Source organism: Sceloporus occidentalis, unplaced genomic scaffold, assembly GCF_023333645.1.
Source record: "Sceloporus occidentalis isolate IW3139 unplaced genomic scaffold, rSceOcc1.0.p SCAF_1, whole genome shotgun sequence".
NCBI lineage: Eukaryota > Metazoa > Chordata > Lepidosauria > Squamata > Phrynosomatidae > Sceloporus > Sceloporus occidentalis.
This window is the reverse complement of record NW_028316981.1, coordinates 236,638,397-236,663,993: the sequence shown is the minus strand read 5'-3', so window position 1 is coordinate 236,663,993 and position 25,597 is coordinate 236,638,397. Positions and strand designations below refer to the sequence as shown.

At 41.4% G+C, this 25,597-nt stretch overlaps 1 protein-coding gene across 1 annotated transcript in view; it reads right to left on the bottom strand.

The window, feature by feature from the left end:
* Positions 1-16,017: 16,017 nt before the first annotated feature.
* MAMDC2 (MAM domain containing 2) overlaps positions 16,018-25,597 on the bottom strand; it is a 74,449-nt gene continuing 64,869 nt past the window's right edge. Inside the window, exons 10-14 of the mRNA XM_089490546.1 lie at positions 23,681-23,774; positions 22,267-22,419; positions 19,258-19,517; positions 17,045-17,129; positions 16,018-16,660 (exon numbers count right to left, since the gene is read on the bottom strand). Of these exons, the coding sequence (XP_089346672.1) occupies positions 16,596-16,660; positions 17,045-17,129; positions 19,258-19,517; positions 22,267-22,419; positions 23,681-23,774 (657 nt within the window). The 3' untranslated portion in view covers positions 16,018-16,595. The remainder of the gene's footprint in view (positions 16,661-17,044; positions 17,130-19,257; positions 19,518-22,266; positions 22,420-23,680; positions 23,775-25,597) is intronic.

Here is a 25,597-nt window from a genome sequence, read left to right as displayed (position 1 = left end):
CTCCCTCGCGCTCCGGAATGCTTCCGTCCTCGCGAGCCGCTCAGAAAGCGAAGGCTCCGATTGGCCAGAAAGAGCCGGGAGGGGCGGGGACACGCGAGGCGGGAAGAAAAGGGCTGGACGTTGGGCGTGGCCAATGGTACCTATGCCCTTGCTGACGTGACGCAGCCGCGGGCGCGCCCATTGGCTGTTGGAGAAGCAAGGGGAATCCCCAGCTTTGCGTATGAGGGGGGAACCCAATACATCTGAGGAAGTAGACTTTAAGTCTAGGAAAGCTCATGCTCCCAACCTCTTTCTTTCAGTGAGTCTCAAAGGTGCTCCAAGGTCTCTCTACGCACCGCTTCTTCCTCAGTCAGGGACTGCTTCTCCTCCGGCGGAGGAGGAGGATTGCAAACTACGATTCCCAGGGTGCCTTGCGCCAGAAAGAGTTTGCCTGCCTGGTTCTGAGGGAGCAGGGCTTGCTGGGAAACGTAGTTGTCGGGGGGGCTGAGGGAAAACATAGTCTCTCCCACCGCCTCGCAAGTTTTCCTAGCGTGCATTCACACTGTGGAAATAATGTGGTTTGGTACCACTGTAAGCGCTGTAGCGCCATCCAGTGGAAGTCCTGGGACTTGTAGTTTTACAAGTCTGTGAAAGAGCGCTTGGTGTCTGACAGAACTACAAATCCTAGGATCCTGAAGGATGGAGCCATAGCAGTTAGAGTGGTGTCAAACCGGATTATGCCCATAGTGTAAGAACAGTGGTCCCCAAGCTGTGCCCTTTGAGAGGCTTTGGACTTATTATTATACTTCAGTTCCCAGAAGCCTCAGCCTTGTTGGCCAATGGCCTGAGATTGTGGGAGTTGAAGTCCCAAATCCCTTAAAGAGCACAGTTTGGGGACCACTGGTGTAGACACATCCCTAGTGTGTTGGACTACGACTTTGGAGACCAGGGTTCGATTCCCGGCTCAGCCAAGAAACCCACTGGGTAAACTTTGGCAAGTCACACTCTCTCAGCCTCAGGGGAAGGCAATGACGAACCCCCTCTGAACAGATCTTGCCGAGAAAACCAACCATGGGTTCGCCATAAGCCAGAAAGGACTTGAAGACCCACAACAACAACAAGGCAAACCTATCACAGGGTTTTCTGGACAAGTTTCTTCAGAGGGGGCTTGCCATTGCCATCCTCTGAGGCTCCCGATAATTTCAAAGTGAAGTGCAGTTACACATTTTGTACACTTCCAGAAGATGGCTTCTAGCATTACTGTGGCAGATCTTGGAGGACATCAGAGACTGAGGTCCAAAACACACTGCAGAAGGAATCCAGTTGGAGACGGCTTTAACTGTTCTAGCTCAGTGCTAGGAAGTCCTGGGAATTGTAGTTTATTGTGGCACCAGAGTTCTGTGACAGAGAAGGGTAAACGTCTCACAAAACTACAGTTCCCAGAATTCCCTAACATTGAGTCAGAGCAGTCTCAAACTGCAGTGTGTTTTGGACCTGAAGCCCAAATAAGATGGAAAGTATAGACTTTAGTTTCCAGCCGGCTGTGTCCCAGGGGAACCGTTTCCAAACCCTGGGCCTCCATTGCCCTGGGACAATATCTTTTATACATTTAGGGCTGCTTGAAGACCTGTGAGTGTTTGTTCCTCCCTTGTTTCACCACCTGCCTCAGGGAGGATATAAGCAAGCCTGCCTTTTGCTTCACTGTTGGACTAGGGCTGCTTGAAGACCTGTGAGTGTTTGTTCCTCCCTTGTTTCACCACCTGCCTCAGGGAGGATATAAGCAAGCCTGCCTTTTGCTTCACTGTTGGACTAGGGCTGCTTGAAGACCTGTGAGTGTTTGTTCCTCCCTTGTTTCACCACCTGCCTCAGGGAGGATATAAGCAAGCCTGCCTTTTGCTTCACTGTTGGACTAGGGCTGCTTGAAGACCTGTGAGTGTTTGTTCCTCCCTTGTTTCACCACCTGCCTCAGGGAGGATATAAGCAAGCCTGCCTTTTGCTTCACTGTTGGACTAGGGCTGCTTGAAGACCTGTGAGTGTTTGTTCCTCCCTTGTTTCACCACCTGCCTCAGGGAGGATATAAGCAAGCCTGCCTTTTGCTTCACTGTTGGACTAGGGCTGCTTGAAGACCTGTGAGTGTTTGTTCCTCCCTTGTTTCACCACCTGCCTCAGGGAGGATATAAGCAAGCCTGCCTTTTGCTTCACTGTTGGACTAGGGCTGCTTGAAGACCTGTGAGTGTTTGTTCCTCCCTTGTTTCACCACCTGCCTCAGGGAGGATATAAGCAAGCCTGCCTTTTGCTTCACTGTTGGACTAGGGCTGCTTGAAGACCTGTGAGTGTTTGTTCCTCCCTTGTTTCACCACCTGCCTCAGGGAGGATATAAGCAAGCCTGCCTTTTGCTTCACTGTTGGACTAGGGCTGCTTGAAGACCTGTGAGTGTTTGTTCCTCCCTTGTTTCACCACCTGCCTCAGGGAGGATATAAGCAAGCCTGCCTTTTGCTTCACTGTTGGACTAGGGCTGCTTGAAGACCTGTGAGTGTTTGTTCCTCCCTTGTTTCACCACCTGCCTCAGGGAGGATATAAGCAAGCCTGCCTTTTGCTTCACTGTTGGACTAGGGCTGCTTGAAGACCTGTGAGTGTTTGTTCCTCCCTTGTTTCACCACCTGCCTCAGGGAGGATATAAGCAAGCCTGCCTTTTGCTTCACTGTTGGACTAGGGCTGCTTGAAGACCTGTGAGTGTTTGTTCCTCCCTTGTTTCACCACCTGCCTCAGGGAGGATATAAGCAAGCCTGCCTTTTGCTTCACTGTTGGACTAGGGCTGCTTGAAGACCTGTGAGTGTTTGTTCCTCCCTTGTTTCACCACCTGCCTCAGGGAGGATATAAGCAAGCCTGCCTTTTGCTTCACTGTTGGACTAGGGCTGCTTGAAGACCTGTGAGTGTTTGTTCCTCCCTTGTTTCACCACCTGCCTCAGGGAGGATATAAGCAAGCCTGCCTCTTTTTTTTTTTTTTTTTTTTGTTTCCCTTGTGGGACTGGGCTGCTTGAAGACCCGTGAGTGCTTGTCCCTTTCTTGCCTCAACACCTACCGCAGAGGAGGGCGAGCAACACCAGTAGCAGACCTGCTCCAGAGGAGACTCCCAAGACACTTGTGGATCTTTGGGGCTACAAAAGGCCCTCTTACTTTATGTTTTGCTGCTGGGGCCAGCAGCGGAGCAGCAGCAACAGCGGCGGCGCAAACACCGAGCCAGGCAAGGCCAAGCAGGGCCAGGGCTATAAAAGCCCCAACGCCTCCTCCTCTCTTCCTGGAGCCAGCAGCGGAGCAGCAGCAACAGCGGCAGCGCAAACGCCGAGCCAGGCAAGGCCAAGCAGGACCAGGGCTATAAAAGCCCCAACGCCTCCTCTCCTCTCCCTGGAGCCAGCAGCGGAGCAGCAGCAACAGCGGCGGCGCAAACGCCGAGCCAGGCAAGGCCAAGCAGGGCCAGGGCTATAAAAGCCCCAACGCCTCCTCTCCTCTTCCTGGAGCCAGCAGCGGAGCAGCAGCATCAGCGGCGGCGGTGGTAAACCGACGAGAGCACCATGAGTAAGAGAAAGATTTGTAGCGGAATTAGCCCAGGTTCCTTTTCTCCCTCTCCACCTAAAGCAGCTAAACAACCAAAAATGGAAGACTTCTTTAATAGAATACAAAGGAGAACAATTAACAATGCAAAAGCCTCTACTGTGCCCTCTCCATCATCCCCTGAATCAGTAGAATTGATAGACTGGAATTCTCAACTTGAACCCGAAAGGCAACAGCTGTCAGAACCATTATCTTTATTGCTTACACCTGATGATGATTTAAACAGAAATCAATCTGGAAATATCAATGATTCCCATTTGCAATCTCCAGTTCAGTTAGCCAGCTCCCCTCATACCATAGGAAATAAATCCCAAAACAAGATATCTAAGAAAAACCTGAAATGTCTCCCCTGGGAAAGCACAACGGAATTCATGGCCAGGCAATGCTTGCTTACGGCCCAAACAGTTATTGCATTATTTGATCAACTATCCGAGATTAAACACAATCTAGATCTGCTAAAAAAAGATTTTCAAACTTCAGCTTTTAAACAGGCTACTGCCCCCAGCATTCATAGGGCAGCCCCAACGGGAAAGGATAAGACATTAATTACTGCCTTAGATAAGGGGCAAGCTGGCAACAGGAACAGCAATGACACAGGTAAACTTCATCATAAGGACAATAATGCCAAAAGGACTAAGCCCTCTGATAATGTACGAGGTGATAACGTAAGTGCTGACTTTAATAATAGAGCCACTGGGAAAACTATAAGTAAACAGTCACGTATTTTAGAAACCCAGAAGATTTCATTTTCTATCTCTCTGAATAGAATTAATCAAGGACGATGGAACTCGATGAGAGCAATCAAAATCTCTTTAGGGCAGTTGCTCCACTGCCACCACAAAATGATAGACCTTGATACCATTGAATGGCTTCCTACAGTTCAAAATCAAAAACGACTTGTTTTATCATTTAAAGAGTCTACTATTCCAGCTATGATCCTGAAAATAAGACCTTATTTAGCATCTTTTCAAATTTTTCCCTTTAGAGTGTTCTCAAATGATACAGTTAAACCGCTGCTTAGTTATACCATAGCTAGTAATAGACCTTCCGCCAAAAGGCCATCAGAAGCTACTAGTCTTCCTCTCCCCTATAAGACCATCCAAAAATATAACAGAGGAACCCAGTACCACCCTCCAACAGTAGACGAGACTAATCTTGGCGATATTGAGATCATCAGTGCTTCCAGTTTGCAGTCTAGGAATGAACAAATGGACATTCTAGACAAGCTAGAAAATCTTAAGAAAATATTACAAGAGACCACGGTGACAGCAGGACCGCTCATTGATCTCATTTCACCACCAATAGATCTTAACTGTGATCACGTTGAGAATAATTTAACAGAAAACAAACAACCCTCTTCAAACTGCTCTTATAGTATATTTGAAGTAAACAGTGATCAGCTTACACAAATAAACAAGAAGCTAGACTTTCCCCTTTTACAAACAGAAGTCAGCCAGCGTTCTGCTGGAAATCTGGCTCTGGAGAAAGATCTTCAGGCACAATCTCAGAACCTGCAGGCGATTGGCCATTCTATGCTGGAAACCTGGCAGTCCACTCTTGACCCATCAGCCCAACATAAAGCTGATGCTCCCTCAATTTCCCATAACCTTGTCCCATGACAATCCCCAAAAGATAATGTATCTCCCCTTCCAATATGGAGCTCCACGAGCGGGTTTGTATCCCCTAAAGCTCAACACCCCCGTGATGATGTGCCGTTTCCAGTTTTTAGTAACCCAAGTGCCTCCTCCTTAGAACCTTCTCTTCTTAAGTGCTTATCCTGGAATGTGGCCGGTTGGAACTCTAAGATTAAGGACCCTGGTGTGATAGATTACATCAACAAGTTTGACGTGATACTCCTCCAAGAGACATAGTGCACGTCCGGAATAGTTTGCAACGGCTATACCATCTTCGACTTACCTGCTATTCCATCTCCTGGCAAAGGCAGACCTAGTGCGGGTCTTGCCATCTTGATTTCTACATCACTCAAAGCTACTACCAAGTGTTTGTCATTTTGTGAAACATTTGCCATGGCCTGCCTAATTGATTTTGGTATTTTGGGCTTGTTAATGATAAATGTTTATATTCCTCCCAAGTTCCACCAAGACCGCAGTAAAAAGGTGTGGGAAATATTAGAAAATTACATAGTCAAACTAGAGGGACAGTTCCCCTCAGCGGTAGTGGTGTTATCGGGAGACTTCAATGCCAGAATAGGCCATAACAACGAGGCTCTCTTCTCTTCTCCTGCTTGGGGATTAGAAGGGTTAGAGGATTGCATTCTGAATACAGAAAGACAGTTTAAGGACCGGGGTATTAATTCAGCAGGTATATGTTTTATGCAGATGGTTGAGCGCCTTGCCTTAAGAATGCTTAATGGGAATTTATTATTTGATCCTTGGGGTGAGTATACTTATATCTCAGCAAAAGGCAGCTCGACCATCGATTATGTACTGGTTTCTGACACTTTTGTAAATCGGGTAGTTAGCTTTTCAGTAGGAACAAGACTAGATGGTGATCATCTTCCTCTTTCCTTTTTGTTTAAGATTCCCCTGAATATACATTCTCAGATGCAACCATCCTTTACTGATTCAGTTATGGTAATTAGACAGAATAGGCTATGGTGGACCGAAACCCTCCACGAAAAGACTTCAGTTCTTCTCAATTCACCTATATGCCTGGGTTTTAAAAACCAAATTACCGTATCACAAGAAGTGCAACATGCTATAGAGAACTACTCCCAGCTCCTTAGGACTTTGACCCCCCTGTTGACTCCTATAGAGAAGAAACCAAGTAACTTTAAAGGTAGAAGAATGGCCCCTTGGTTTGATAAGACTTGCGCTGAAGCTAGAACTCACTTGAAAAATATGTATATCCAATACAGGAGAGACAATTGCCAGTTTTTGCCCCAATCGTATTTTACCACCAGAAAACAGTATAAACTACTTCTAGCAAGGAAAAAGAGGGAGGCTATTCAAAAACAGTGGTCATCATTAATAAACTTCTCTTTACAAAAAAATACTAAACTTTTTTGGGCCACAGTAACGGGGATGTTAGGAAACACTGGTGGCTCCCCCTCCTGTAACATTCCCATCAATGTTTGGGAAGATTACTTTGCCACACTTTATAGTGACTTCAGGGAACAAACCTCTGATGCTTCCAACTTGTTCAATCGACTTTCCCATGATTGCTCGAATATTCCACTATGGCCCCCCGTATCCCAAGAAGAACTAAAATCTCTTATCACCCAGATTAAATCTGGAAAAGCCCCAGGGCCCGACTTAATTCTGCCGGAGCTTCTGAAAGTCAATATTTCTTGGTGGGCTCCTCTTCTTGCTTCCCTCTTCACTCTTATTAATCAAACGGCCCAAATTCCTCCAAGTTGGTTAAACGCAGTTATAATCCCTATCTATAAGAAGGGTTCTAGAAACGATCCATCTAATTATCGACCCATAAGCTTACTCTCAGTTGTGGGCAAACTTTATGGCCGTTTCCTCAAAAACCGCCTCGCAGAATGGATAGATAGTGAGAATATTATAGGTAACGAACAAATTGGTTTTAGGAAAGGCAAAACAACTCTCGACCACTGTTTGGTTTTAAACCACCTGGCTGAGAAATATTCTACTTCCCAAAGCAAAGGACTATACGCGGCATTTATTGATCTGAAATCTGCATTCGATTCTATTCCGAGAGAAAGGCTGTGGATAAAACTTTTTGCCTCTTCTATTGATAGGAGACTACTTTGGTTAATTATGAATCTATATAGAGATACAACTATACAGGTGAGATGTGGCACTCAGGGTAATTTCACGAAATCTATCCCCACTCAAAAAGGTGTGCGTCAAGGTTGCATTTTGGCACCCTTATTATTTAACCTTTATCTTAATGATCTCTCTGCTTCCATTTCCGCGGAAGCACGCCACTCTCCTAAACTAGCCTCTGTTAATATTCCTTTACTTTTGTATGCAGATGATGCAGTTCTCCTTTCCTTTTCGGAAATAGACTTGAAACATATCTTGAGAGTTTTTGGAAGTTATTGTGAAGATAACGGCCTGATCATCAATTATAGTAAAACAAAAATTATGGTTTTCTCAAGAAAAAAGACTCGATCCAGGTGGATTCTAAATGGACATAGGTTAGAACAAGTTAACACTTTTAGGTATTTAGGAATAACTTTTCAAGCATCTCTTGGCTGGACATCCCAGAGTTCAATAGCTGTTCAATCAGCAAATAATAGTGCCAAAGCCCTAATCCGATTCTTTTATACTAAAGGAGGCCAATTTTTACCTGCAGCCTTGAAGGTGTTTCAGGCCAAGGTTATACCACAATTGTTATTTGGAATACCCATCTGGATCCAAGGTTTCTCTGTAAAATTAGAACAGGTCTTTTCCGTTTATCTTCGCAAATTATTTGGAGTACCTAATTGCGTTCCTTCAGCTGCTTTACGACTTGAAGCGGGCTGCCACTCTGTGGAATGCTCTGCTTGGACGTGGACTTTAAAGTACTGGTTGAAACTCTTTTATGTGGGCCCTGACTCAGGTCTCTGGCATCTTATACGGAAAGACAATTATACCACCCTATGGTCTAAAAATATCCAGGAAAAATTGCTGAGATTGGGTTTCTCAAATAGTTTTTTAATGTCACAAGACCTTTCGAGAGCCCAGCAGATTATGATACGCCGCATAAGAGATATTGATACTCAATATTCTTTATCTTCTGCTCGTACCACCTGCTCTCCCATTAGCCTAGGGCTACAGTTTAACTCAGAGAAGGAGGCATTTTATCTGCAAAACCTGACTATTCCAAAGTACCGAGCTGTGTTCTCTAAAGCCAGATTTAATGTAATTCCTTCAGCACTTCTAGAGGGTCGGTTCAAGGGAATCCCTTACCATGAACGGGTTTGTCCCTGTGGTGATGGTTCTATTGAGTCATTAGAACACGTTTTATTCTTTTGTACCTTCTATAAAGACGAGAGGGCAAGATTAATCTCTCCCCTCCTGCTCAAGTCTCCAGGCAGATCGAACAGTTGGTATATGGAATACCTGCTGAACGATACTGAGAAAAGTAAAACGGAAATAGTGGCTAAGTTTCTTTGTTCGGCTGTTAAAACACGCAAGACTATGAGTCAACATAATTGAACAGCTTGGCCTTTTGCAACTTGCACTTATCTAGGCTCTGTGCCTAAGGCCTTGTATTATACACTTTTTTTTTTTCCTCCTTTTAGAGCTTTTCAGTTAAAATAAATATAAATTTCTATCCTTTGCACAGGTTATGAATATATATTCCATGATTTTATTTTTAAAAGTCCATGTATTTCGATGTTTTTAATGTTTTAAACATTTTAAATGCTCTACATGTTTTATATTTTTATATATATTCTGATGTTGATGGCTTGTTGGCTGAAATAAATTACTGACTGAATTTTATACATCACTAATACACAGGAGTGGCCTCAACACTCAGCCTATACATTCTACTCTGTAATTGGTTATTCACTTAGCAACAGCCCATTATTTTACACGATTTCCTGAATCCAACTTTGCACAGTACGTTAGTGTATAAGTATATTCTGACCTTTTACATTTCCTTTTGACCTGTCTCACAAAGTTCCTTTTACACATACTGTGTTCATATTGCTATCTAGTTATGCAAGGGCTATATTTGCGTAAGCAGGAAAGGACAAGCAAATGGCACAATCAACATCTTCTGTTTGTTCTTTTCAGCTTTGACTTTTTACCCACAACCTTCATCCCACTATGGTTTTCTCACTACACAAACAATGTTGCTTTTCTGCCTCTGTCCACCTCACTGCCAGTCAAAAGGCATAATTATGGGGCTCCTTTGCCTTTTAATGAATTTTCTGTGCAAAGAAAATAAAGTAAACAGTGGAGAAACCCAAGAGAGTTACGGAGGGAAGACACTACAATGTCAGGGCCTCCTCTAAAATCCTGTGAGAGAGGAAGGACAATTGCCTGGGCAGAAAGCCCCCCTCCATTGAACTTGTAGATACCCTTTGGCTGCTGCCACACTGCAGAATTGATGCAGTTTGACACGGCTTTAACTGTAGTGGCTCCGTCCTGGGATTCCCAATTTGTTGTGGGACCAGAGCTCTCTTTTTTTGTTGGATCATTCCTCTGCTGTTTCATTTCATGGGGTTATGTCATCAACCTTCCCTGTAAATGTAGGGGTGCCTCAAAGATCAATATTGGGCCCTCTTCTCTTTTCATTATACACTCCTCCTTCCACATTCGTTGAGTTTAGGGAAACAGGACCTCCCGTGAATGTGGAAAAAATGCAAATAACAAAAACACAGTGTATTTACCTGAGAGAACACCTCTCTATCAATAGTGTTTCAGCCTGACCTATTGGTTCTGCAATTTAATTGCCATGCAGCAAGTCGCCACCAGGTGGCAGCATAGTATTCTAATTTTTCCTGATGAAACAACATTTTACAAGTACAGTACTTGTATATTACAAGACATTTCAGATTTGTAATATAAAAGACCCTCTGCAAGAAAAAGACACAGAGGGGTCTATTGTCCACTCTTAGTGACTGATATAAGGAATATAAATTAACTTAAATTAAGGAAGTATTTAGAAACATTGCCATGAGAGATGATGACAAGAAATGAAGTAGAAGGCTGTTGCAAAGAAGAAAAGGAGGTGAATGGTTTTACTGGAATTTCAAAGAATGCCACAGTCATACCTGGGTTTGCACTACTTGGCCAAAAAGCTAAGTGCCTCAATACTAAGTAGGTAGTTTAGGCATTCTACATTTTCCTTGCAAGGTTATTTTGAGGATAACATGAGATACAAATGGGGGGAGCACTTATACTAAGAATGCCAGGAGAAATATTTCATTACACTCTTCCCTTGATGCTTTAGAAACAAGCTCTGGATCTTAATTGGAAAAATGTACAGAGCAGCTATGTTGATTCTAAATGTGAAAGCAAGAACCATGCTATCACACATTTGCTTGTGATATATCCCCAAATTCTCTATGCAGGATGATACAAACAGCATACCAAACAATTACATGGTTAGTATTTTATGGGTTTGTTGTGCTATGTGGCCGTGTTCTGAAAGAGTTTATTCCTGACTTTTCACCTGCATCTGTAGCTGGCATCTTCAGAGAATGCTGGCATGAAAGAGAGTGGGGTATGTATATGTATATGTGTGTGTGTGTACACACACACACACACACACACACACACAGTATGACCCGTGGTTGAGAGCAAGTGATTTACATGTTAATCCCTGTGTTGGTCTGTTGATATACACACGTACATACACACACACACACATTCCACTCACTTCCATGCCAGCATTCTCTGAAGATGCCAGCTACAGATGCTGGCGAAACGTCAGGAATAAACTCTTCCAGAACATGGCCCCATAGCCTGAAAAACCCACATAAAACTACAGATGCCGGCTGTGAAAGCCTTTGTCCTCACAATTACATGTTTACTTGCTGTAAATTCACTCCTGATAAATGATTCTTGGTAGCCCTCCAATTGTCTGGAATCAGGCAAATACAAGGCAGAGAAGCAACTGAATGGGCTGCTATTGCCAAGACTCCCAAAGATATGACTAGCACCTGGATGAAGTCTGCTGTTTCCCTAGGAGCTGCTTAACTGTGGTGCAGATATTGCTTTTTTGCCGACCTTGGAAAAGTTACCATTCTGGCTGAGGTTGTGTCCAAGAAAATATTTTTTCCAAGCCCTAGCTTTTCATTTTTAAAAATTATAAACTGTTTGAGTATTTTGGGAGAAAGGCCATATAGAAATGCAATAAATATGTAAAGAAATGAGAGCTGTTTTGACATTTCCATGCAGCAGAGCTGTGCTTGACATGAAAAACCTGCCTCATTCTGGGCAGAGGGTGATAAAAGGAAAAGGAAATGGAAACAATGACACCTCCCATTGCACCTACATGTTGCATTAGTGCAGCCAAACTCTTGTTTCTTTATAGCAGGGATGGGAATGGTGTGGCCTTCCAGATGTTGAATTGCAACTCCAAGCATCTTCACTGTTAGCTGTGCTGGCTAGGGTTCTTGGGAGTTGTAGTCTAATACCATCTGCAGGGCTACACAATTCCCGCCCTTGCTTTATAACAAACAGATGTGTTTGGATGCATTTAGAATGGCCAAGACTTTATATACAGGATCCCGCTTGTGCTCTAGGAGAACACAAAGTAAGAGAACCCTCTCCTAATGCTAAACTGTAGAATTCCAGTCTAGAGTCCACTGTGCTTCCAAGCAGTACTGGCTCCAGTTATGGGAAGGGTGGCATAAAAATGCCCTCCTCACTACCATTGTCCATCTGTTCTCCTTTACTTCTTGGCATTTTACTATACAGAGAGAAAGGTACTGTAGATAAGTAAAGAGGCAGTAACAGCTGCTTCTACTTTTCCTTCTGCACACCATCCTTGCTTGTTAGCATTTTCCCTCTTGGCCAGAGAAATGAACGGATAAGCAGGTGGCAATGGCAACAGATGCAGGGGTCTTTAGTGGTTAGAAGTAATCTTTTACCAAACAATGGGTTTCAAGAGATGCCCAGTGATGTTGACCGCTTACACTGGCCTCTGGCACATATTTTTATGTGCTTTTCTTTATTTTTTTAAAAAAAATTGTCATGTTTCAGCCAACCAGGTGACCTGAGGCAATGTGCAATAGATAAGCACGTTATTTATATCATTAATTATAAATAAGTAAGAATATTATTGAAAAACAGACCAAAACACTGTCTTAACAAATAGGGTTGTTGTTGTTTTAAAAAATATATTCACAGTTTAAAAATGCAGAGAAACAGTTCCACATTTTAGGGACAAAAGGGCATATGAAATAATGCAGTCTTTGTTGCCTACCAGAAGCTAATAGGATGGACCCAGCTTGACCTCCTTTCAGAGGGGGCACCATAGCTGGGATGCTGCTACAGAGAATGCCCTGCCGTGTGTACTCACCAGCTTAGCATCTTGAGGTGGTTGGACAAATAACATAGCCTCTGCTGAGGAGCTCAGATTTCATGCAGGCCCATATGGCGAGAGGCCGTCTTTCAGAAGCCATTTAGAACTTGGTACAACAAAACCAGCACCTTGCATCAATCTCAAAGCTAATTAGAAGTCCATGCAGTTAGTGCAAGACCAAGTGATATGTGGTCAGTATGTACACACCTGATAACTAACAGTGAAATTTTGTGTTTAGTTATGGCATCCAAAGAGAGTCAATGGTCCCCCCCCAAAAAAACTTTTCCAAATTGTAGTGTTTTTACTTTTGTATATGACTATTAGTAACCTAATAAAGCCAGCATAGTATAATAGTTTGACCGTTGGACAACTCTGGAGACCACAGTTCAAATCACTCATCCATGGAAACCCACTGGGTGTTCTTGGGCAAGGCACATTCTCTCACCCTCAAAGGAAGGTAAAGGCAACCCCCCTCTGAACAAATCTTGTCAAGAAAATGCTTTGATAGACATGCCTTAGGGGTCCAAAACAGACTGCAGAAATAATCCAGGTCTTCATAAATCAGAATGACTTGAAAGCACACAATGATAGCATCCAAACACTATTCAGGGGCAGGCCCATATAGAATGCAAAGCAATACTCTAAATGGGAGGTGATGAAGATGTGAATCAGTGTGGCCAGATCTGCAAAGGGATTATAGCCATATTATTTCTGCAGTGTGCTTTGGATCTATGTGAAAAAACTATGCTGGATGAGATTGTGCTAATGTAACAGAGGCAGCAAAAATTGTTTGTTTGCCATCTTCACTACTTCAGATTAGGCTTTATACTGGGCTATAACCTCAGCCTGATTAGAACTGATTCCAAGTCTTCCTCCACTGTTGCTGTAGTCATCTACACTGTTACTGTAGTTGTCCCGAACTCCTGAGAAAACCAAGGAGTCCATGCTCTGTACCGAACTAAGAAATTCCCAGGACCAGTTGTGTCTACTGCCTCAGCATACATGTTAATAATAATAATAATAATAATTTGTTTTATTTATATACCGCTATTCCAAAGATCATAGCGGTGAACAGCAAGTAAGCTAATAGCAAGTAAGCTAATTTGCCCCCAACAGTCGTCTGGGTACTCAATTTAGCGACCTCGGAAGGATGCAAGTCTGAGTCGAGCTTGGGCCCTTTGCTGGTCTTGAACTCACAACCTTGTGAATGGCTGCAGTACAGGCATTTAACCACTGCGCCACGAGGGCTCCATGTTAAAATACACCAGCATAAAAGATTTAGTGGAGACCACCCCCACCACAGAGACCATGTCCAACAGCTAAGACAGGGAGACAACTGTGCAACAGATAGGGTGGTACCCCCATTAGAATTCCTCTTCTATCTCACTGTCCCAAGCACCAACTATAAACTCTCAGACTTAGGAGATTGCCAAACAGGGCACATCACTGAAGTGGAGATGAACTCATATGAAATACTGCAATTCCACCTCCCTGACCATCAGCTTTTGCCTATGGCTGCATCTAAAAAACCTGACTTGCATAGCAGGGTCAAGCTGACACCACTCTCTTCTATTCACCAGGTTTTAGTCATGTATATAAGGTCAGCTTGCTTATCTTGGATCAAATCTGGAATCAGAGAGCTTTTTTCCAGCTAAATGACCTGGCATTAGGCAGCAGCCTTTTTGGAGCTGATGGGAGATCTGAGAGCAGCCAAGAATCTGTTGATTAGATGTTAAATCAGAAGGAGGAACAGACACAGAATACCTCTTCTCCTTTCTCCTCAACCAGCCTGGTCTGTCTTCACTGCCATACCACCTCCTCCTGTCACTAATCTAGCAACCCTTCTATGCTTTGAGACTTATTTAAGAAATAACATACTCTGTTCTGCACATTGATAGTCTAGTGACCAGATTTGGTATGCTTTAAATAGCATGTGCATTGTAATTTCTTCTTAGGGTTCAATCTGTTTGGGACAGAAGGGAACAAGTTAGGGTCATAAACAAGCACAGTCTCCTTGCTGTCTTAACTGCCTTGGTCAAACTCATTGGCCTGCCTCTACTAAAAGCTGTCTGTTCTTCTTTCTTGATCATTTTATCAGCAGGATCATTTTCAAAAGGTCATGGACAACAACAGCTTAGTTGCTGCTTATGGAAAGCATAGAAAAGTAAAAGAGACCACGAGAAGTGTGATCCTTCTTCATGCCCTTCTGTCTAAGTGGATAAAAAATGGCAAAAAGTTATGCGCTTAAAATCAACTAACTCAGGAGTCACCAACGAATTTATTTTATTTTATTTGCCTTGTGGGTACATTTAAAAGAAAGAGAGAGAGAGGAAGAAAGGAAGGTTGGAGACCCTGGAGTAGATGCTCTAATGCATTTTGTTATGACTTTTCTTCTTAAAAATAATAAACACACAAATAAAATACCCATTGCAACAGAATGCTAAACTGGTGAGGCAAAAAGACTGCCCCTAACCCCAGCAAATGTGGAGGCCACTCTGTGTGTGTGTGTGTGATATATATATATATATATGCTTCTATAGGAGGAGGTTGTTTTGTAGTTGGAGAAGGGGGCGGCATTTAATGTTATAAGACCTTTTCAGAGATCAGTTCCAGTAGTATGAATTACACCTACAAGTAATCTGTAAGCCAACAACACTCTTTAAAAAGAAGCATTATTGCAGCAAGTCTCATTTTATAAACTCAACTGTATTTTCTAAACACCCTTTTAAAAGCATGGTTAAAGTCTGATTTGGAAGTTACCACAGGATGAGGGTCAGTAACAAGATCATCTTCTCCTGTTGGCCCTCCACGTTTGCAGGTTTTACATTTGCAGATTTGATTATTCATGAGTTTGACTATGCTCCCCCCGCCAAACCCCACACGGCCTGTAAGGTAGTGCCCTCCTCTTCTTCCCCTTCCTCCTGTCTTGGGCTCTTTCTCCCTCCCAGTATGAGAGTGGGAAAGCCTAGGACAGGAGCAGCTGGGAAAAGCATGTATGCACTTATCCTTCTCCGTCCTACCCTCTCTCCCCAATATTTGTGGTTTTTCCACTTTCATGGGGGCCTTGCACTCCTTAGCCCTTCAATGTGGAGAACGTACACTAAGCAAAACTGATTATCACTTTTGGTCATTTTAAGTGGAACCAGTGAAGTTATTTAAAATTACATTTTATTAGATATTTGCAATTGTAAAAAAAAAAAGCACATGCACACGCATAATATACAAAATGCACATCCACAGGTATCTATACAATATTCAGTAATAAAGTGTGTAGCATCGATGTCTGGCCAGAATGCGAAATTTGTTGCTAAAAAACCATTCTGTGCACATTTCTCAAACCCATATATATATAATATTAAAAATGCATTCCAAACTGAGCTTGCTGTAATGAATGCTGGTCTGTGTTGTTATATTATAATTATACACATTTACAGAACTCTTATAGAGGTTCCTTTATTAGCTGCAAGGTTGACAAATGAATTTATTACCCTAACTGCTGAAAAGCAATAGCAAAATGGAAAAACCCCTCATGTTTATAGGACACTTAATGTATTACAACTAAGACGTTCTTGAACAAACAACAGCTGAAACAATTTTAATAAGCCTACAGAAAATTATGTGTTCAACAATATTTCCTTCATTATTTCAAAATTCTTAAACTAAATCCTTTATTTGCTCAAGACAAGACATTCACTGAATGCAGATCTTGTTAACACAATGAATGATTGTGTCCATTTCACCTTCTGTATTTATGTGCCCAAAAATATTTATCAAAAAGCATCTAAGTCCATTAGTGCACACTCTGTGCAGCTGAAAAACTCTCCAGAATAACTGATGTCACATGCAAGACAAAATACAACAAAAACAAAGTGAGGGAACCCCTGAGTCAGTAACATTATTAGCAAGGCCAAGACAGAGTTTTTGCTGGTTTCGTCCCATGCCTTTGTGTCCAGTATTTAGCACTTTTAAAAGTGAAAGTCTGGATGGAGTGGTGCAGTTTGTCATATAGATCAGCAAGGAGATGCTTCGTCTGCTTCTCTTAAGGCTCAGTATTCAATTTCATTAAAATCAGCAGAATATCCAGAAGACTGTAATGTGGTTTCTCCCATTTCTAGAGAAAGAAAGAGAAAAGATTTAATCAGTCTGTATACATTTTATATAATCAATCCCTTATTTCAAGCCAAGCTATTTGGTGTGGAATGGAACCTAATAAGCATATCTCTTTCTTTCAGAATGACTTAGCAAAAGTTAAGCTTCTGGTAACATTTGGTAAGAAAATTAATATTTTATTATTGGCAAGAGTATTGGAGTAACATCTGCTTAGAGATCTACAGAGAATCTACACACAATTGCCAGTAGCAGCTGCCTTATTTTATGTTTTTATGATTGACATGTGGCTTGAATGCTGCACTTTGCTTCAAGTACATTTGATAATAAATAATGTGAGTCACATACTAAATATCAGGTAAATAACATTTAAGCAAGTTAAATTTACCTTTACAAGGTCCACTTTGAAACAAAATGTCATCAATAGCAATGTCACCTTTTATTGATAATCCACGAACCGCTTCAAATATGATCTGTATATTTTAAAAAATACTATTATTTAAATGTTTTTGAAGGCAATATTTCTTTTGCTTATTTTATAAAACAGAACATGAGGAAATTCTCTGGTGTTTCTCCTTAGTCATTACAATTTTGAACCTAACTATAATGGGAGTGATAGAAAGCTCATGCAATGAATTCTCCAGTCCTATCTAACTCTGCGCCCTGCCACCATCTTTGGAAAGTTAGAGAACCCTCTTAAACAGTGTGGGGTAGGTCACAGGGGGCTAGAGTCCTCTGCAAATTAGGCAAAGACATCTTGGATAAAGCTGTGAACGGTGCCTGTGCCCCATATTGGGCAATTCCCTCCTTGCCCATTAAGCTCTAAAGCCTGCCAGTTCAGAAAAGTCCCCCAACTCTCCAAATAAACATTGGGAGATGCAGAACACTAGAGAGGTAGGGTGAGAGAGGGACAGCCCCTCCAGATCAACCTTCCATCTAGCTGAGGAACTAGAATTCAGGGCAGTGTTTTCATGAATGCTTCCCCCTTGTGAGAAAATATACTCCATTACATTCAGAATATTAAAAATACATTGCCATAGGATTGCATAGCTATCCTAATACACTTGTCCCTCCACATTGGCTGGAGTTAGGGGCACAGGACGCCCGTGAATGTGGAAAAACCGCAAATAACAAAAACACTATGTTTTTACCTGAGAGAACACCTCTCTAGGAATCTCTCTAGGTCCTCCAGTGCAACTCGGTGGTCACCCTCTGCCAGACATTGACCAAAGAATTAAGCTGGAGGAGCTACAAATGCCTAGTGGAGTGTTCTCTCTAGGAATCTCTAGGTCCTTCAGTGCAACTTTTCATTAAATTTGACCAGAGTTACGCTGGAGGACCTAGATATTCCTAGAGAGAACATATTAATAAAATCTGTGAATAATCAGATCCACAAAAGACAAAGCCACAAATGTAGAGGGATGAGTATATAGTTGTTTCTGTGTCCTGGTATGATTAGGAAAGTTCAAAGTTGGGGAACATTCTGGACCAAAGGGAAGTTCTGTTTTGTGAGTGGAAGCCCATTCATGAAATGCTGTATTTAACCCACTGGGTTTTTGGGCTTTCTCCCCAGGAAGCAGGCAGAAGGTTGTTTATGTAACAATTTCTTCCACATCTACAGTTACCATGTTTGACTCACGCTAGGTTTGTGTGTGGTACCTTTGATCTATAAGTTTAGAAGAGGGCTTGTTTTTATAATCTTTGTTCTGACATGTGAGATTGACTCAGATTTATTGACTTATTCCTTCGTCTCTAGAACCAGTATGTTCCAGACACTGCTCCTCACTTACTGGCTTTGGTCATTCATGCAATTCACTTGTGTTTCAGATCAGCAATGTGGGGGGGGAAATGAGATCCCAAAATTATTTCTCCTCCCCCTCCCCCATGTCTGGGACATATTTCTTTGCAGATTTAGGGAATTAGAAAATTTACAAAATTTCACACAATTTTTTGTTTTCAGTATGCTACTAACACTGGAGACCCAAAACAAATGAATTTGGGACTATAATTTAGAATCATTTAGGCTACTGGTACTTCAATCCACAGTCAGAAAATAATCCAGTGACGGTGGAGCGAAAGCATATAGCAATGTTTATGAAGCAGAACAATTAGAGCACATCTTGGTCACTACATTTAAAACAAATAATAGTATTGTTTGTCATCATGTATCATAGGGTGAAACATAAGTAAACTAAGAACCCATGATTCTACCAGAATCCTTCCTTGCACAGAACGCACTTCACTTTCTGGTTCAAATCTGCATCAAATATAAACACATCCAAACTTGGAAAAAGTTAAATTGTTTTTATTTGGGAGTGCTCTGGCGGCGCAATGGTTAAACACCTGTGCTGCAGCCATTTGTACAGGTTAAATGCCTGCACTGCAGCCACAAGGTTGTGAGTTCAATCCCAGAGACTCCAAGGTCCACTCAACCTTGCATCCTTCCGAGGTCGCTAAAATGAGTACCCAGTTTGTTGGGGGCAATTAGCTTACACATTGTAAACTGCTTAGTGAGTGTTTAGTTCAACGATAAGCAGTATAGATATGTACTTGCTATTGTTATTCCCTCTGAAGGGATTACTTGATGCACATTTTGTTTACCTGGTGTGATTTATCACAGGTATATTCTATTAGACCTCTTAACCATGTGACGCTTTGTTCACCTCGCCTTCTCCAGATGAGTGTCTCTTCCTTAGCACCGTGCTTTTTCACATAAACATTTAAGAGCCCAGTCCCAGCTCCATACATGTGATAAAAAAATATAAGACACTGATAGCCAAAGGTCCGTCGTAGTGGCCTCGAAATAAGCCGTGCCTTTTGCCCATAGATCATATTAGATGCCTCTATGTACATATAATGTCCTTTAAAAAAAGAAAATTATAAGATAACTCATCTTGATACATTTTTATACTCAGTAACCTAAGTTCTCTTGCCTAAGGAATTATAATGGTCATAGTTCAGTAAACATGTACTGGTTACATCCAAACCATAAATCTTTAAAGCTACCAAGAGATTCCTTTTCTGCAGCTAGCTGGAAGAAGAATTAAAACAGTGGCTCCACACAACATATCATGCAGCACTATATTATGCAGCAGTGCCCAGATCCCATATAAATTGCCAAGGTCCTTCCCACAAATGAGTCCCATTCAACAAAGCTCTCCTTGTAGAGTCAGCTGTTGAAACCTAGTGAGCACAGCTGGAGCCTTAGTGATGAGGGGCCCTTTGTTAGTTTTTATCCTATCCAAGGTGGTGTCTTAATTAATGGTTTCCTTTTTTAAAATAATAATAAAATAAAATAATTTGGCCACAGAAGAAAAATAGCAAAGAAACTAATGATTTAAATATTACCAAATGGAAAATGACATTATAGAGCAATTTACTGTTAAATCTCTTAACAACTATGCATGGGAAGAAATAAGATTGGTTGAATCTGTAAATGAAGGCTTCTGTTTAAAGGTAAAATATGTTGACAGCATACTGACTGTCCCATTGGACAGGTTGATGCTGGAGCTGCATTTTAATCAGGGGCAGAAAAAAAATCAAGCCCAGTAGCATTTTCTAAATTCTTTTATTAAAAAAAGGGCAAAAAAGGAATGGATATTCCAGAGAAAAAGCCTACTGTAGAAGCAATTATTGTGGTAGTGACAGAATTATCCATGGCATTTATATCCCAAACAGACTTACAATAATGAAAGAATTTGTAATGAGCAAATTCAAAGTGGCTGAGTAATATCTTATCTTCTGATCCTTCAGACACACACCTTTGTTAACAAAAAAGAAAAGGAACAAGAATCCCCCTTCATTTTTACTTAAATTCCCCCATCCAACCAGCATGGTGTAGTGGTTTGACCATTGGACTATGACTCTGGAGACTCAAATCACCACTCGGCCCACTCGGCCATGGAAATCCAGTGGTTTCCTTGGGCAAGTCACACTCTCTCAGGCTCTGAGTATGACAGTGGAAAAACCCCTCTGAAGAAACCTGCTAAGAAGACCCCATGACAGGATCACTGTAAATTGGAAAGATACGCAACAACAGCCCCATCCAACCATGACACTGGTCTTGAAGGTCCCTCAAACCTCAGAGAAAGGGAATTGCAGGCAGAATCTCCCAAAAAAAATCCCTCCCCCTTGATTTTGCTAGATACAAACACACACTCGCTGGCTGAAACACATTCCACTCTGTAAGTGGTACAGCGCCACTGGATTCCACTCTGTGCCTATAATATACAGACTAGGAGGAAAGCCTGTAATCTACTAATTGCAATGTATGACTAGATAAAGAATGATTCACTTCTGTCTGCACATTCTGGTCAAATTAGAGAAGTTCACAGCCTCAGCCAATCAAAACAACCCAAATTATTATGTTCCCCAAAAACCTACATCATATACTTGGAATTAATTATGAAACCAGTGGCAGTTTTGAAAATGTACTTCATTTGCATATATTTGATCATCCTGCTTTCCTCTGTAAATTCAGCACTAACATTTTAAAAGTCTTCCCTCTTTTTGTAAGTAGCAAGTGGTAGGATGGTGAGATCATATGCAAGACATGAAACACCTCTTCTGCTTCTTTATGTAGAAAGATCTAAAATGTAATGACAGTAGTAAAGGTAAAGGTTTTCCCCACTGGCAAGGTTGTCAAGTTGTGTCTGCCCATAGGGGGCAGTGCTCATCTCCATTACTAAGCCAAAGAAGATTTTCAGACCAGTGCTTACCGTGGGATAAGCGCTGGTAAAACACCACTAAAACACAATGCTGCAGCCTTGGCAGCCAAGCAATTATAAATAAATGAATGAATAAATAAATAAATATCTTTTATTTGTATCCCGCTTTTCTGTGACGAGACAATCAAAGCCGCTCACAACACATTAAAATCCACATTTACAAAATTATGTCCCAAATCCCCCCCTTAAAACAGGATTAAACATGTTACAATTAAAATATCTATTAAAAACACAATAAAAATACGAGGACAGAGCGGTGGGCTGATACATGATGCGGGGGGCAGTCATTCTGTGGCTGGGCACTTTTATTCAGGAAAGGCCTGCCGGAAGAGATCCGTCTTGACAGCTTTTTTAAAGCTGTCTAAGCTGGCAATTTGACAGATCTCGTCCGGCAGGCCATTCTATAGTTTGGGAGCAATTGCAGAGAAGGCCCTCTGGGAGGTAGGAATAAGTCTGGTTTTTAAAGGCTGCAATAGATTCCTCCCAGAGGACCTGAGTGTGCAGGGCGGATTATATTAACACCTTTGTATGTGCTTCTCATTTGCCCTTGCTGGGTAAGACTCCCCAATCCATCCCTGGGCTGAAACAAATATGTGATGGTGGTTATGTGTGCAGTCCCAGTGAAAAAACAACAAAAATATCAACATACCACCTGCCCTCCCCTTGCATAGACCACACATAAAAAGGACCAAAGCAAAAACTGTTTGGGGGTGGGGGCTCGAACAAAAGCAAATCCTTTTTATCCAAAGTTTAACCTGTGAGAGCAGGAAAAAGAAAGAGTTTAACCCAAGGGTCAGCAAATGTTGTGTGTTAACACAGGGCTAGAAATGGGTCTGAAATGCATTGACTCTAACCGAAGTTCATAATTTAAACTGTAACTCACCTACCCCAGTAGTGTGGTCTCCTTTTGGTCCAGTGTAAGACGTCGGAGTTTGACCTCTTCTTCTATGCCACCCACTTCGGTTTCTTTTTTGCTGAATGAATCCACACTCATTCCGTTCAAAAGTACATTCTCCAGGAAAAGCAGGCAATATATCTGCAACCAGGTATTTGCAGTTAATATTTAAAGTATGTATGACCCTGTCTGATAAAGGTAAACATTTTATGTATGACAGAGATTATATTTAAGTGTTATGGGCCAAATTATATCATCAGTATTGCGTGTAACACATGGGACCCTCATCATGTAGTCACATTGGTGCAAGGCCCTACTGTGTGCATGCATTCCCTATATTGGTCAAAGGACCACAGCAGGTGTGGGTGTGTGTAGTTGTTCCTGTCCCACATGTGTATATTCACATACTCAAGTAGCCTTCCTCTGCTTTCCATCATTCTGATTACTCACTTGCACTCCCATTGGACTGGGTGCATACTTGGATAGTTACCACAGCCCTCACATGTGTTGCCTCTGCCCACCCACCCCCAATTTGCTGCCTCATTTTTAAAATTTAATTCCTAAGAAGTGGGTATAGGAATGATGGCATATGGTGCAATCTTATACAGGTCTATTAAACCATAAGGCTCAACCACGTTTTTTAAAAAACCAGTTCTTTCCCAAAACAGCAGAGTAAACTGGAGGGTTTTTTAAAAATTACTTTAAGACTTCAGGCATCAAAAAGAAGTGCTTTCACATCTGAACAAGAAAAGCAGTGTCTGTTCCAACAATACTGATACTGACGTAAGGTTGCATTGTTTTATTCAGCCTGAAAGAGAATCTGTTATTCAGTGCCAGCACTGATCCTTCTCCCTGAGTTGCAAAGTAAGGTGTGCCTTTCCTGGAAGAGTTCAGGACAATGGATGAAGGAAGATGTCTGGAGACCATGGTAACTGATTATGCATAATTTGGCTGCACTAAGTACCAGGATCATTGGAACCAGCCATTTTCCTCGCTTCAATGCCTTGGGCTCTCCACAACATTATAAGTGAGTAGTCTGTATTAGCCCATTTTGTGTGGAAGTCATGTATATGCTGGTCTTGGATTGGGACCAATGCACATGGCTCTACTTATATCCTATGATGGACCAAATGTGCAAATCCTCTTCAACACATTGCACCTGACAGGAGAAAGGCATGATAATTTTGACTTATATTTGTCATTATAACAGTGTAGGATGCCAAGCTGTTTACTGCAGAATGATAATGTAACTATAATATGTTATAAAATACTCTAAGAAAATAAATATGGACTTTTATTAGGGGATTCCATTCACCAAGAAAGCAGTATTTTTCTTGGCTGAGTACACCTCAAGAGTGGTAGCAAAGACATACTATGGGTTTCATAGTCAAATTGATCTTACCAGCAACATGACAGCTTCCTAAAGTCACAGATACATCATCTAATGCCACTAGCCCACAGTCCCAAAAGCTTCTGCACCAGCTCACAAATACCACCTGAAATTTAGAGAAAACATATGCTAATTAACATAGCATGTGAAAACCCTCATTTTAAAAGTTCTTCCACTTTTACTAATAGTAACAATTGCACTTCTTCAGTTTTTTTTATTCTGGCTTATTGGAACAAAAGCAATTTAAGCAAGAAGAAATTCCTACTTCACTGCATTTCTAGTGTAGATCAGTATCAATACAAGTCTTATTAAACAGCACCTCTATTTATGCCAGTTTTTTATTGATATATCTGATAAATTGCTAGCCAGTTCTAGTACTGGCCACTTCTGGCCAGCTGTGGGCTTGCTTAGAAAAACGAATGCTTTGTTTGTTTGTTTATAAAGTGACTTTATTTAGTCACTTTTACAAGATATAGCCTCACTGGAAGGATCAAATTAATAAATTTGAAAGCCAAAAAAAAAAAAAGGTTACACAATTATTATTGAGACATGTTATGTGAGCAATGCTGCTGCATGTCTGACATTAACAAAATACAATATGTTGCCTTTTTTCACCCCCTGAAAAGTACTTTTTGAAAAAAAGAATAATTAATAGTGGAATCAGTGAATAAAAGACAGAGTTGGCTAGGTTTCTTCCAGCAGGCATCCACAGTGAGATTTCATTGTGGGTTATAATTTTTCCACAGCTACTTGACTGCTTTATGCTGAAAGCAAGAAGCACTTTTGGGAGAAACAGCAAATGTAATTGTAAATGTGCCATTTTTCTAGATAGTGTCTGAAATATCTTTGTAATTACTCATCCAGTTCACCTATAAAGAGATGTGATTGAAATAGCTGTACCCTGTAGAAATCTAGGTGAGAATCATTCAAATGCATAACATTACATACTCCCATTTGCAATTCCAACTGTTTAAATAACGTAGCTTCAGCCCTCTTTAGTGGGTGGTATTTTTTGTATATTTAAGTCTGGTATTCAACTTAGAAACTGCACACAACCAATGAATGAAAATTACCTTGGACACTGATTACCTTTTATCAGACAAAATAAAGTAAGCCATCTTGCTTTATGTTATCATAAAGCAGGAATAATTATTACAAGAAATCATAGCTGACATTAATGAAGATAAATAGTCCATTGCTCACTCAGTACCTGCTGCTCAAGAACTAAAATCCTGAATATTAACCATCACTTTCTAGAATTTTGTCACAGTATCTGTAAACTCCTCTGATTTGTATCCCAACTAATGTGACACAATTCGGCTGATCATTTTTTAATCTGTGAGGTGGACACGAATCAATTAGAGCTCCAAATTGTTTGTACTATCTGTACTATACTATCAAGCTCACACCAAGGGAATGCATCAGAGTTTGAAAAGTAATGCACAAATAGACAAAATTTAGACGTCTACCACAATACTATTTTCTCTTACAAATTCACAGAGACTATGATCCAAAATGCACTGCAGAAATAATCCAGTTTGAGTCCACTTTAACTGCTCTGGCTCAGTGCTAGGGAATCCTGGAAATTGTAGTTTATTGTGGCACCAGAGCTCTTTGATAGAGAAGGCTAAACTTCTCACAAAACTACAGTCCCCAGAATTCTCTAGCATTGGGCCAGGGCAGTTAAAGTGAACTCAAACTGGATTGTTTCTGCAATGTGTTTTGGACCTATGTTAACATGGTTACAATTTATAATGGTGTCAAAGCAAGTACAGGTACAGCCTCCTATGGCTTCAAGGTAAGGCAAAATATTGAAATCATTCTTACTCTGAACATAAGAAGCTAGTAAAGTGATGGACCTTTGATATTTCCAAGAAAAAAGAATAAAATCCTGCATATGAATTCTGAAATGGAAGAGCTGGACAAAGA